The sequence below is a fragment of the Oncorhynchus tshawytscha genome, linkage group LG23 (genome assembly GCF_018296145.1).
Source record: "Oncorhynchus tshawytscha isolate Ot180627B linkage group LG23, Otsh_v2.0, whole genome shotgun sequence".
NCBI lineage: Eukaryota > Metazoa > Chordata > Actinopteri > Salmoniformes > Salmonidae > Oncorhynchus > Oncorhynchus tshawytscha.
In genome coordinates, this window is record NC_056451.1 from 24788594 (window position 1) to 24801776 (window position 13183).

General features: G+C 44.0%; 2 protein-coding genes across 3 annotated transcripts in view; both read right to left on the reverse strand.

Moving 5' to 3' along the window:
• The window catches only part of LOC112247616 (non-homologous end joining factor IFFO1), a 35014-nt gene extending 31457 nt beyond the window's left edge, over positions 1-3557 (reverse strand). Inside the window, exon 1 of the mRNA XM_042304995.1 lies at positions 2100-3557. Coding sequence (XP_042160929.1) covers positions 2100-3112 — 1013 coding nt within the window. The 5' untranslated portion in view covers positions 3113-3557. The remainder of the gene's footprint in view (positions 1-2099) is intronic.
• A 125-nt stretch (positions 3558-3682) lies between these two features.
• Positions 3683-11911, reverse strand: LOC112222599 (melanopsin-B-like). Of its 2 annotated transcripts, none has more exons than XM_042305144.1 (9): positions 11646-11911; positions 10871-10994; positions 9426-9576; positions 9084-9223; positions 5925-6063; positions 5593-5707; positions 5261-5341; positions 4492-5068; positions 3683-4372 (listed from the first exon to the last, which is right to left on the reverse strand). In XM_042305144.1, exons 2-9 carry the CDS (start codon positions 10989-10991, stop codon positions 4140-4142), a joined length of 1557 nt encoding a protein of 518 aa, XP_042161078.1. In that variant the 5' UTR covers positions 10992-10994; positions 11646-11911; the 3' UTR covers positions 3683-4139. The 2 variants fall into 2 exon arrangements, with proteins under 2 accessions (XP_042161078.1, XP_024241104.1); XM_024385336.2 differs by lacking the exon at positions 11646-11911 and adding an exon at positions 11178-11300.
• Between the last annotated feature and the right edge of the window lie 1272 nt (positions 11912-13183).

A 13183-nucleotide genomic window follows, 5' to 3' on the forward strand; every position in this document is an offset into this window, starting at 1 on the left:
GCCCTGCCGTAGGACGACCTCTAGTCTGAGTGTTGGGGTGTGCCCCTGGCTATCCGTAAATTTAAAAAAAAAAAAACATGAACAATTGTGCCATATGGTTTGCTTAATATAAGGAATTTGAAATTATTTATAATTTTACTTTTGATAGTTAAGTATATTTAAAACAAAATACTTGTAGACTTTTACTCAAGTAGTATTTTACTGGGTGACTGACTTTTACATGAGTAATTTCCTATGAAGGTATCTTTACTTTTAAATCAAGTATGACTATTGGGTACTTTTTCCACCCCTGGGGGGGTATGAGAGAACTAGCCAATGAGAGAGCGGGAACAATGAATAGCAATATGAATGGATAGATGGAGAGAACAAGGGACAGGGCAGGGGAAGAAGAGTGGAGGAGAGGGAGGGAAGGGGATGTATCTTATACTGAAACTACCTTCTTGAAGTGAATTAATAGTCCTGTGGGTTTCCCTCTCTCTACATTTTTTTATTTTTATTTTTTATTTTTATTTCACCTTTATTTAACCAGGTAGGCTAGTTGAGAACAAGTTCTCATTTACAACTGCGACCTGGCCAAGATAAAGCATAGCAGTGTGAGCAGACAACACAGAGTTACACATGGAATAAACAATTAACAAGTCAATAACACAGTAGAAAACAAAGGGGGAGTCTATATACAATGTGTGCAAAAGGCATGAGGAGGTAGACGAATAGTTACAATTTTGCAGATTAACACTGGAGTGATAAATGATCATGTACAGGTAGAGATATTGGTGTGCAAAAGAGCAGAAAAGTAAATAAATAAAAACAGTATGGGGATGAGGTAGGTGAAAATGGGTGGGCTATTTACCAATAGACTATGTACAGCTGCAGCGATCGGTTAGCTGCAGTTGCCTGCCATGTTGCCTGCAGGTAGATTGAACTGCATTACTACAACAACAGACTCATGACAGAGATAACATTCTTTCACTACACTGGAGGCCTAAATCACATCAATGACTGTGCAGTACGGATGCTATCCGATATATGGATGTCTGAAGGTGAAACAAGCCTGGACTTGACTCACTTGGAGGTGGCAGTAAGGTCACATGCCTCATGAAATCACAATAAACAAACAAAACAGCCACAAACACACACTTGACCCTACCCAGCCTTCCTAATGGGACATACATGCTTGTCTATCACCTTACATTCATTGGGTATGGCATTTTTGCTGAGATACGTTTATCCAAATCAACATATGGTCATACCTTCAGTATAGACCATGTCTATGTGACCTGTGCAGCGTGAATCGAAGCCACAGCCCTGCTGTTACTAGTGCCACAACTCAGCGGTCCGGGTTCTAGTTCTGTCATAGAATACAAACTGCAGCCATTTCAAACGTGCAGAGGTGCACTATGGTCTCTGTATCAGATTCCTGTCACTGTGTTTGGCCCATTACCCTTTTTTCTAAAGGGGCACTAAGCAGATATTCCTTCTCCAAGCCAAACCATAAGTCAAATCTTCAAATACTTGAGCTGTGCTTGATTTATATATAGTTTGCCTGGTTCAAATGGAATAGTCTCAAAAGTACTAAATCAATGCAGTAATCCCAAAAGTACAAACAGCTAAATTAAGCATACCCTGACCTAGGTCTGGAATCCACTAGCTAGTGGGAAACTCAAGAGTTCAAAGGTCTTTGAACTTCAAAAGCATTGGTTTGATTGTTGAGACAGAGCCTTCCTGTGTTGGATCTCAGTTACATGACTTCATTCTGAGTCAGTTATGGTCTGATAATGTTTGGTATTTCCCCCAGCTGCCCTTTGCATCTCTAGCAATAAGAATGGTGTGGGCTGTGGCAGAAATAGACAGAACACAGGCAGGACACAGCTGCTCTCAGAGGCCATCTGTTGTAACAGGGCCTTTCACTTCACCCAAGTAGCATGAGCAAAATAATACATGTAGGCCTATTATAGTTTCACTAAATTACATCAACTGACTTTTACCAAGAGACGTTTAATCACAACTCTAGGTCCCCATGCGCCTTTACACCCGTCAGACACACACGTTAATTAGGCCTTACGTTGGTGAATAAATCAACAAAGGTTGATCCTATTTACCTGCGTTTGTACTCGTCTCTCTCCCTCTTGACTTTGGCCAGGACGTTGTACAGGGCTCTGATCTCCGGGGTAATGGTATCAATCTGGACCCCGACCCCGTCCGGCTGGACCCAGGACACACCGGGGCTGGTGACGCGCGTCTCCACGCCAGAAGCAAGCTTGCGGGTATGGTTGTAGGACCAGATAGTACCGGGGAGGAACCGGGGAGGCGGGTTGGTGGGGGTTCCAGTGCCAGTACTGAAAACAGTTTTCCCGTTGGTGATTGAATTGGACCCGGCTGGAGAGTCGATTGTCGGGGTTGATAGGCTTACTGTGATGGTCGGATTATGATTCGGTTCGGTGGGGGTTGTTTCAGCTTTGTTCTTGGACTCAAGCGTGAGGACAGTGTTGAGGGCAGGTGTGAAGAGGGTAGTGGGTCGTCTCGCAGAGTTATTGGTGTTTTGGAACGGGAGTGACCCGGCCCTGAGCGGGATAGTTCCCACAAACCCGGTCTGTACACCTGTTTCTTGGGTATGGGCCCGTCTAGCGCTTTCAGAACAACTTCCATCACAGCTGTTTTTCGCATCCAACGCCTGTTGTAGTTGTTTCTCCAAAATCTTATTCCTTCGCTCAAGTTCATGCACTTTGGCCAGAAAGCATCGGAACCGTAAGTTCAGAGTCTTTAGGACACTGATATTGGAGCCCAGGTCGTTCCTCAGGGCCATCGCTGCAGGAGGTTGGGGCACAGACCGATGATAAGAGTGGTTATTATGGTTCAGATGCAGGTAAGCTTGTGAGGGCGTGGTGAAATCGAACCCTGGCAGAGACTCCGAGCCCAGTCCGGGATGGTCGCCCAGGAAGAAAGATGTAGGGTCTGGCGAGCAGAAGACGGCTTCGGGTAGAAGGCCTGAGGGGGAATCCGGATGACTCGGTCCTCCTTGGTTCTGCTGCTGTTGATGTTGGAGAAGCGAGTTCGCCTCTAACAAAGGATTCATACTATGGTATGGAAAACTAAAGCGCTGCAGATCTGGCATGAACACGGACGGTAATTTTCTCCGTATAAAATCACAAAAATAAAATAATGACAGGCTGAAAGTTGACTTGTTGTTGGATACCAGACGTATCCGTGACGTTCCACCTATACCAGGTTACGTAACTGTTTCTAATTACGAATGTTTCCTCGATTTATCTCCGGTCGGTCTAAAGAGGCTCGTGGAATAAGTTCCCTCGCTCTTCCTGTCTGGCTCTGTTGCTGGATAACGGTCGCCCCAAAAAACAATGCCGAATAGGCCGGTCCGACGGCTATGCGCAGGCGACAACACTCAAATGTATTTCAGAAAAGTAATGTTTTGGTATACAGCCTATATGAGAGAAAGTACTGTTAAATGCTGAAAAATCTCTATTGTATTAAAAATAAATCCAGTGTCTTCCGTCAACGCTTATCTGGCTCCAAAGTGACCACAAGACACAACAAGTGCTGCAAGATTTGGAGAGCTGGGAAGCTACCGTAAATACACAAGTAGCTGGTTTTCTGTGCCCAGTAGGCTACGAACAGTTCCATAAGGCCTCTTTTATGGTCACACCATAGGCAACAAGATTTTCCCACTTGGCTCGATTTTATTTTGTTACAAAATACACACATACAATTTTACACACTATTCTATTGAATGAAACTATAATGTGAACCATAACCCACAGGCCTATCAGGACAGTGTTGACAAAGACAACAAAAAAACTACAAAATAGACTAAAATAAAAGATGGAATACCATTTTCAAAACTGCAGCAGACATCTTGTTGGTGCTTAGATATAAAGGAAAAAATGCACACAATATGTAAAAATACAACAGTATATATTTTGCATATCATAATTGTTGGTTATATAATAATACTAATGTTTTGGCTACATTTAAAAAAGAGTCACTACTCAAAACACTCACTATGATACAATACTCTGGTTGTTCTTACACAAAACATGTTTTATTTTAAAGCTGTTTTTAAAGAGGTCTCTGCTCCTAAACACCTCCATCCTCTCAACATCTCTTATCCATCTCTCCCTCTATCACTCGGTCATCAGACTACTAGAGGTGGAACCCCCCAGCTCTCTCCCTGCTTCGCTCAGACTCTGCCCGTCCATGTTGACCTGTGTGTCCAGCGAGGCCACGCCCAGTGCATCCCACCCCACTGAGATGGTGTCACCAGCCCTCTCTTTCTTCCCCAACTCCACCATGGGCATGGCCTTGGGGTTGCTCCTCCCTTGCCAGCTGTGGCAGTAGGAGAGGCTGCCTTTGGGGGCTGAGGAGAGAAAGAGGAGAAGAGAGAGAGAGAGAGAGAAAGAAAATGTGTGAGAGAGAGAGTTATCAGTCATTCTGCACCTGTCCAGTCCACACCTGTAGCTATGAAAGACTCCTTACTGTCAGAGTAGCTCCCTGCTCTTCCCTGCATTCTCCTCCTCTCCCCGTTCTGTCTCCCAAACAGCATGTCGTACACGTCTTCTCTGAACTCCTTGTTCATGATCTGGTAGATGAAAGGGTTAATCATGCAGTGAGACTTGGCAAACATTGCTGGTATCAGAGACACCATAGGTGGCAGGCAGGACACCGGCTGGTTGCTCCCTGTCTCCGACTCCCCCTCCTGGCCTGGGGCTGAACTGCGCGTGGAAGCAGCAGGCAGACTGTGGCCTAAGCCAGAATAGGAGTATGGATCTGGGTTGGTCACGTCCCGCAAGGATTCTCCAGGGTCGTAGTAGACACTTCCGTAGTTGCTTCCGTAGTTTTCCGTGGAGGTCCAATTGAGGAGACCCATAATGCTGGGGATGTTTGGGAAGGCTGAGGCCATCCCGGTGGATCCTCCAGTCCCCATGGAGGGGCCTCCTCCCTGCATGGCCTCCCCGGCCCAATGCTCCTCCTTGGGGGCCAAGGCAGAGTAGAGGGAGACAATGGCATAGGGAGTCCAGGATAAGAGGAAGGTGGAGCACACCACAGCTGCTATCTGGGACAGACAGACAATAGATGAAACAACAGAAATATATAATGTGCTGTCTGTACTTACACACTTGTTACAATGTTAATACAAAAGTTATTCCCTGGTAGTTCCTCTGCCTGGAATAAAGCAGATGTTACGACGTCTTTCATTTCAAGTCAGTAACTAAGCTTCTTCTAACATAGTCTGTTTTCCACATACCTTTGTGAGTCTCAGGTCTTTGTTGGTGTGAGTGACAGTTGAGGAGGGAATAGATGCCAGAGCGCGACTAGAACGGTAAACCTACACAGAGAGACATGTCAGTAAACGCAAACTTCAACCGTCACTGAACACAAACAAATACACAAGGGCCACGCTCGCTAGACCACCAGTTGGCTACAGCTATTGAATCCACCATCACGGTAATAGATCATGCTTCCTGGACTGTACTCAACATGCATTCCATACGTTATAGTGTGCCCCACTCAAAATATGCCAGGACAATTGATTGATTGACAATCAATGAGAATCAATGAGGGTGCAGTTTCTCTCACCGTCAGCAGAATGGTCATGTAGGAGGCGACGATGGTCAGTGTGGGGAGAAAGAAGCACATGATCAGGATCAGCAAGATGTAGAGCCTGTCGATCAAAGATGACCTCATCCCCCACCTCAAAGAAAAGAGGAAGATGTATATTTATACATACTTTTATAACCTCGTACCCAGGCTGCATTGCTGCTGCTGGATGAGATGAATGCTTTTATAACTGCAGACATTCTCTCTCTCTCTCTCTCTCTCTCACTCTCACTCTCTCTCTCACACACACACACACACATATATATATATATATATCAAAACAGAGTCTAATAAGAGAGAGTCAGGAGTACCAGTTGATGGTGCAGCTGGTCCCAAAGGGTTCTGGTCCGTAGCTGCCGAAGCCAAAAACAGGCAGGGAGGCCCAGAATAGAGAGTAGAACCACACCAGCCCTATGGACATGGACATGTGACGTTTCTCGATCCACTGACCTGGTAGAGAGAGATGGAGGAATGTTATTCTTTTATTTCACCATTATTTATTCTCATTGGGTAAGATCTATTTTTTTGAGAGACACTTGATTGTCCAGCATGTACTATATTATAAACAGACACATAGGAAAGGAATATGAATAAAGTGAAGCACGTTGTTTGATTGACCACTAATTAGTAAATAAGAAATAGGATTGATCCAAAGGCTCCAGATGTTTGAAGCATGTAATCAATACATGTATTTTTCATTTATTTTAGCAGGGAGTCTCATTGAGACCAAGGTATCTGTTGCAAGTGAGCCCTGGTTGTATGTGATATTTACGGGTTTCTATTTCTTTATGTAGTGTTGCATGTTGGTAGCCCAGACATTAACCCTGCCTGACAATTACCCTTCCCTTCCTTTAAAAAAAAGTGCTACCTTTATTTAACTAGGCAAGTCAGTTAAGAACACATTCTTATTTTCAAAGACGGCCTAGGAACAGTGGGTTAACTGCCTTGTTCAGGGGCAGAACGACAGATTTTTACCTTGTCAGCTCCGGGATTCAATCTTGCAACCTTTTGGTTACTAGTCCAGCACTCTAACCACTAGGCCACCTTCCCTTTCCCATAACTACCTGCGTGACTACCCCTAACCAGCAATACAACATCATTGCTGACTAGTGTCTACGTAACCGAAAAGTCATCTCCAGGTCAACAAGATCAAGCTGGAGTCTGGACCAATTAAAAAATATAAAAAACTGCTCTTACAATAGTGCCCCCAATTATCTCTACAACGTGGGTTTGAAGAAAGAGTCGGGCATACAGACAAACAGATTATAAACTACACTACATGACCAAAGGTATGTGGACACCTGCTTGTCCAACATCTCATTCCAAAATCATGGGCATTGGTATTGGTATTTTAGGTATTTTATTAGGATCCCCATTAGCTGTTGCAAAAGCAGCAGCTACTCTCCCTGGGGTCCACATAAAACATGAACCATAATACAGAATGACATAATACAGAACATCAGTAGACAAGAACAGCTCAAGGACAGAACTACATACATTATTTTAAAGGCACACGTAGCCTACATGTCAATAACATACACACAAACTATCTAGGTCAAATAGGGGAGAGGCGTGCCGTGAGGTGTTGCTTTATCTGCTTTTTGCAACCAGGTTTGCTTTTTAGTTGAGCAATATGAGATGGAAGGAAGTTCCAAGCAACAAGGGCTCTATATAATATTGTACACTTTCTTGAATTTGTTCTGGATTTGGGGTCTGTGAAAAGACCCCTTGGTGGCATGTCTGGTGGGATAAGTGTGTGTGTCAGAGCTGTGTGTAAATTGACAATGCAAACAGTTTGGGATTTTCAACACATTAATGGTTCTTATAAAGTGAAGTGATGCAGTCAGTCTCTCCTCAACTCTTAGCCAAGAGAGACTGGCATGCATCATATGTATATCAGCCCTCTGATTACAATGAAGAGCTAAACGTGCCGCTCTGTTCTGGGTCAGCTGCAGCTTAAATAGGTCTTCGCTTGCAGCACTGGAGCACAAATATGGAGTTGGAGTTGAATAATATGGAATTGGTCCCCCTTTGCTGCTATAACAGTCTCCACTCTTCTGGGAATGCTTTCAACTAGATGTAGTAACATTGCTGCAGGGCCTTGCTTCCATTCAGCCACAATAGCATTAGTGAGGTCTGGCACTGATGTTGGGCGATTAGGCCTGGCTCGCAGTCGACGTTCCAATACATCCCAAAGGTGTTCCATGGGGTTGAGGTCAGGGCTCTGTGCAGGCCAGTCATGTTCTTCCACACTGATCTCAACAAACCATTTATGTATGGACCTCGCTTTGTGCATGGTGGCATTGTCATGCTGAAACAGGAAAGTGCTGCCACAAAGTTGGAAGCACAGAATCGTCTAGAATATCATTGTATGCTGTAGCATTAAGATTTCCCTTCAGTGGAACTAAGGGACCTAGCCCGAACCATGGAAAAAAACAACCTGACCAGTATTCCTCCTCCACCCAACATTACAGTTGGCACTATGCATTCGGGCAGGTAGCGTTCTCCTGACATCCACCAAACCAAGATTAGTTCGTCAGACTGCCAGATGGTGAAGCGTTTACACTGCTCCAGAGTCCAATGGCAGCAAGCTTTACTCCACAAACAGTTATTGCGCTGACTTTGCTTCCAGAGGCTGTTTGGAACTCGGTAGTGTGTTTTGCAACAGAAGACAGGCGATTTTTACGAGCGACATGCTTCAGCACTTGGCGATCTCGTTCAATGAGCTTGGGTGACCAACCACTTCACTCTTCACTTCCACTTCACAATAACAGCACTTACAATTGACCTGGTCAGCTCTAGCAGGGTAGAAATTTGATGAACTGACTTGTTGGAAAGGTGGCATCTTATGACGGTGCCACATTGAAAGTCACTGAGCTCTTCAGTAAGGCCATTCTCCTGCTTATGTTTGACTATGGAGATTGCATGGCTGTGTGCTCAATTTTATACACCTGTCAGCAACAGGTGTGGCTAAAATAGCCGAATCCACTAATTTGAAGGGGTGTCCACATACTTTTGTATATATAGTGTATGTTTAGATTAGATCATTGAATGCAGAGGTTCTGTTCAAAAATCAATTATCTGACATGCTAAGTATAAAGGGCATATTCAAAGCAAGGGCCTTATTTATGCTCTGACCCACTGACGAAAGCCTCAGGGAAAACCAGGAAGTCAATGAGGCCACTAAAAGGGGTCAGGGGTCAACAACATCCTTTTGTGTCACCCCTTTTGTTCTCTCAATTGAGTATCAGACATGTATTTCATGTAATGAAATGTTTGAAGAAATATCAGATAAGGATGAAGGATAAATGTAGCCTACGGAAGATAAATGTTTTGGGGATTCAACAACACTTTATCATTGCCTTCCCAAGGGAAAGTATGTAAGAAATGTATCAAATTAAGAATATAATAAGTATGTACACACATGACTCAAAAAGATAGCAAAAAGAAATGCAGGGAATCCCACTGACCGTATCTGAAGCTGCAGATCTTGAGGCAGCGGTCCAGAGAGATGAGACAGGTGGTGATGAGGGAGCCGATCCCAAAAACAAAGCCCTGCAACCCGTACCACAGGCACCCTGCTTCCCCAAACACCCAGCCATGGGACACACTGGTGGACCAGAGGAGGAGTTAAAGACCTGATAATGATCATTGGTCGTTGGAACACTAAGCACTTTGTCTGATTCATGGGATGTGAATGTAAACTGTCAATTGATCTGGATAAAAGACATCTGCATCATATCATTCTGTCTAGTTTGATATTCATACTATCAGTATGGGGGATTGAAGATTGGTTGACAGGAATTCCTCACCTGGAAATTATGAGGCATGGCGCCCCCAAGAGGCTGTATCCAAAATCACAGATGGCCAGGTTAATAGTCATGAGTTCTGGTGGTCTGAGTTTCTTCTTCTTTCTACAGTAAACCAACAGCACTATGCCATTCCCAACCACTGACACTACACCTGGAGAAGAAGAGAGGAGAGAAGGAAGAGAGGAGCGGGGAGATAGGAGGTTTGAAGTGACAGGGAGAGAGAGAAAGATAGAAGCATAGAGACAGACCAGCTCACTGTCTGCCCTTGGGTATAATAAGGGTCAGTAAACCGTCTGTCATTTAATATTTCAACCGCTGCTACCTTCCTGACCCCTCAACCCACTATGCGGCTTTGGAAGCATCGGGGAACCAATCCAAAGTGAATAAATGCTCTAGCTGAATCGACATGGTTGCTTGCTGGCTGGCTGGCCAGTGGGGTGCAGGGTGCTGTTCATAGCCTCATTTGATTTGTTGTGTAGGTAATTATTGGGAGCAACAGGTATGGAATGTTCCATGCTGTGATTCCTCATGTGTATCCTCTCCTCTCTTCTTTCCTCTCACCTTTCCTCTCTCCTTTCCACTCTCCTCTCTCATTTCCTCTCTCATCTCTCTATGTATCCTCTGTCCTTTATGTATCCTCTTTCCTTTCCTTTCTCCCCTGTCCTCTTTCCTTTCCTCTCTCTATGTATCCTCTCCCCTCTGTCCTCTCTTCTCTCTGTGTATCCTCTCCTCTCTGGTGTGACCCTGGGGTTGCTATGCTAATACACTTTGTATTTAGTCTGTCTACACAGCTCCATAATGGAAACAGTCATAGAGAGTTAGATCACTGACTGACTTGATCAGAAAGGTTGATCCTGATGGATGACAGATCTGTGTTGAAACAAAGAAAACCCATTCAGCCATCTGCGTGGGCTCTGGATTCCGATGATTAAGATGTAAAAAGCTGTTGCCCAGCTTATATATCGAAACCCTTTCAGTCCTCTGGGATCAAATTATAGTTTGTTCATATTGTTTTTAAGTCTTGATTTATCTGAACAGAATTTCACCCCCATAAATATACCTTAAGCCAAGCCTAATACTTCTACACTGTACAGATTATGTTATTCTACCAGTGAGTTACTCATGAGGAATACCAACCAAACTCTGACATTAACTGTCACCAACACTGAATCTCTCGTCTGTGATGAGGAGAGATGCCTAATTTCAAATCAACCCTGAGCCTCTATGCCCAAGTCTCTAGACACTTGTATAGATCTGAAATTATTTGATGTAGTATGGTAATATCTCAAACTTGCCCTCTACGCTTTGAGGATTTTTCACCATATTGCTTATAGTACAAGTAGTGTAAAATCCAATCCTTTCAAATCTCTATCAGTGGTTAGAGGGTATAGGGGTATAGTGGCTAGGGGTGAATGTGTTGTAGGCAGATGGTAGATTTGACTCACCTGTGAGGATGAGGAAGATGGCAACTCCCAGGTCAGTGCTGGGGGAGAGGTGAGAAAGGAAGGCAGGAGGGATGGAGGATGGGACAGAGCCCCTCCACGAGCCATTTCCTCCCAGAGACATCAACTGGTGGAGAAAATAAGACAGAGAGAGATTTTACTGTAAAGCCCAGTAGATAGAAGAGGTCAAAAGAGAGAGGAGGAGAGTAACGTACTGAAACAGAGAACGTGCTAGAAAGTGGAAGGTAAGAGGATTTAACCCCCTAGACATGCACAGAAAAACAGAGTGAGAGTTAGAGATGTTAAATACCCTATAGTATTAGCTAACGCGGATATAGACAGAGAAAGAGAGAAAAAGAGAGACAGCAATGGTGGAGTAGTTATATATTGATGGAGAGAGCAAAAAAGAGAAGAGGAGAGAGGAGAAGGGAGAGTAGAGGGGAAGTTTAGAGGAGAGCAGAGAGGGTAGGGGAGAGGAGAGGGGAAAGGGTAGAGGAGAGCAGAGAGGGTAGGGGAGAGGAGAGGGGAGGGGAGACAGGGGGTGAGCCAGTGTATTACAGCCAGAAATGTGTAAAAGTAAGAAGTGCACAATCAGGGGAAAAGTGGAGAATTGGAAAAGCAGGAAGAGAAAAAGAGAGACAGACAATTGAAACACACACAACTATTATCACAGAATCAAACTCACTATTCAGTTCAAAGCTGAAAGGTGATCACTCACACACACACTAATGAGAAATCAACAGGTGACACACACACCAAGAGGAGCATCCTTACTCACCTTCCTCTTCGTCTGTCAACCTGCCCCTCTCTACCTCTCTTTTTTACTTCCTATCTCACTCTTTTGTTCAGTACGTCTGTGTTGTGAGTTAAGCTCTTTTTTAAATCTTAAGCCTCTGTCAATTTTTGTGCTCTATTTCTGAGAAGAGTAAATCAACTTGCTGTCGACAATCTGGCGGAGAAATGATCAGTGAGTGTGTGGTCTGAAAAGGCACACAGAGGGAAAATAAATGGAAGGATCTGAGCCTTTTTGACCTCCCTCTCTCTCTCTCTCTCTCTCTCTCACTCTCATCAATCTCTTTCTCTCTCTTCTATGCTCTCACCCTCTTTCTCTCTTCCATGCTCTCTCTCTCTCTCTCTCTCTCTCTCTGTATCTCTGTCACTCTTTATCTCTCTATCCATTGTTTAAACTGAATGCCGTAGAAGAGATATCACCAATTGTGATATAATAAGAGCACACATGTAACTGACTCATAATTTGTATGTGTCTGCGTCTAACAATGAGAGCAACAACACCCAGGAGACACACGTCTTCTCTTCAATAAGATTTGGATAGATGGTGATCTGACTACAGGAGAATAATCCTTCTCTTACTGACTGCCTTGTCTGAGCATGATGTGAGAGAGATATTAGACACTGGGATGTTGAAATAAATACATAGCTTACTGGCTGCAAACTGAACTACAACATTAACCTGATCTTCAAGCCTGCTCTTATGGGGCTTAAAGTCTACCTACACACACACAAGTCTGACTTGAAAGGTTACAATAAACTGTATGTTTAGAGGCTCAGCTTTACGATCAGAGGATGCCTTGGTGTGTAGCAGTAGGTGTTCAGCCATCAACATGTTCTCTCTCCTGTTGACTCACACCTTAGTCCAGGAAGAAATGCTGTGTGTTAGTCACTAGTAGAACATGTGACAGCATTTTCACTCATTAAAGCTAACAGACACTAATTCATTACTTATACTTAAGTGGTTCATTTGAAAAACGAATGACTTATGATTATCAATTAGTATGATGGACACCCAGTGTTCTCTAAGCCCTTCTGTCCACTAAGCACCAAGTCAACTATAGTGAAGTAAAGTGAAAGTATGAAAACCTCCCTACATTCTCTATAGGCACCACAAGTCCACCTAAAGCACCTGATACACACACTGTCAAGTTGGCTGCAATCACGCTGGTCATTAAGCCTCCTGCAGCCCCCATAGGACCACCATGCTGTGAAACCCCTAGAGGTTGTTGGTCTCAGAAAAGTAAAGCCCAGTGGAGTTGGCTTACCTCTCTTCCCTTGTCAATACCATCGATTGGGAATATTTTATGAAGGCCAATTGCGTAATCATAATGGTCGGCCATTGTCAACTTTAGTTAGTCATGCCAGAACACCCTTGGCTTAACAAATGGAGCAGGTATTGAACAGAACTGAGGGGGGTGTAGAGAGAAATAATGATTCATCTCAGGAAGGGGGAGAGAAAAATAAGAGAATTTAACACTGATGGAAAAGGAAACTGTGCAGAAAGGGTTTGATTGGACACAAATG

What these genes read in the sequence shown, in the direction of transcription:
- LOC112222599 (XM_042305144.1), bottom strand. Translation starts at nt 10,991, where the DNA reads ATGTCTCTGGGAGGAAATGGCTCGTGGAGGGGCTCTGTCCCATCCTCC. An exon ending in CCATGCCTCATAATTTCCAG is followed by an intron (nt 9,224 to 9,425) that starts GTGAGGAATTCC and finishes CTGGTCCACCAG; the next exon opens with TGTGTCCCATGGCTGGGTGT. An exon ending in ACATGACCATTCTGCTGACG is followed by an intron (nt 5,342 to 5,592) that starts GTGAGAGAAACT and finishes CTCTCTGTGTAG; the next exon opens with GTTTACCGTTCTAGTCGCGC.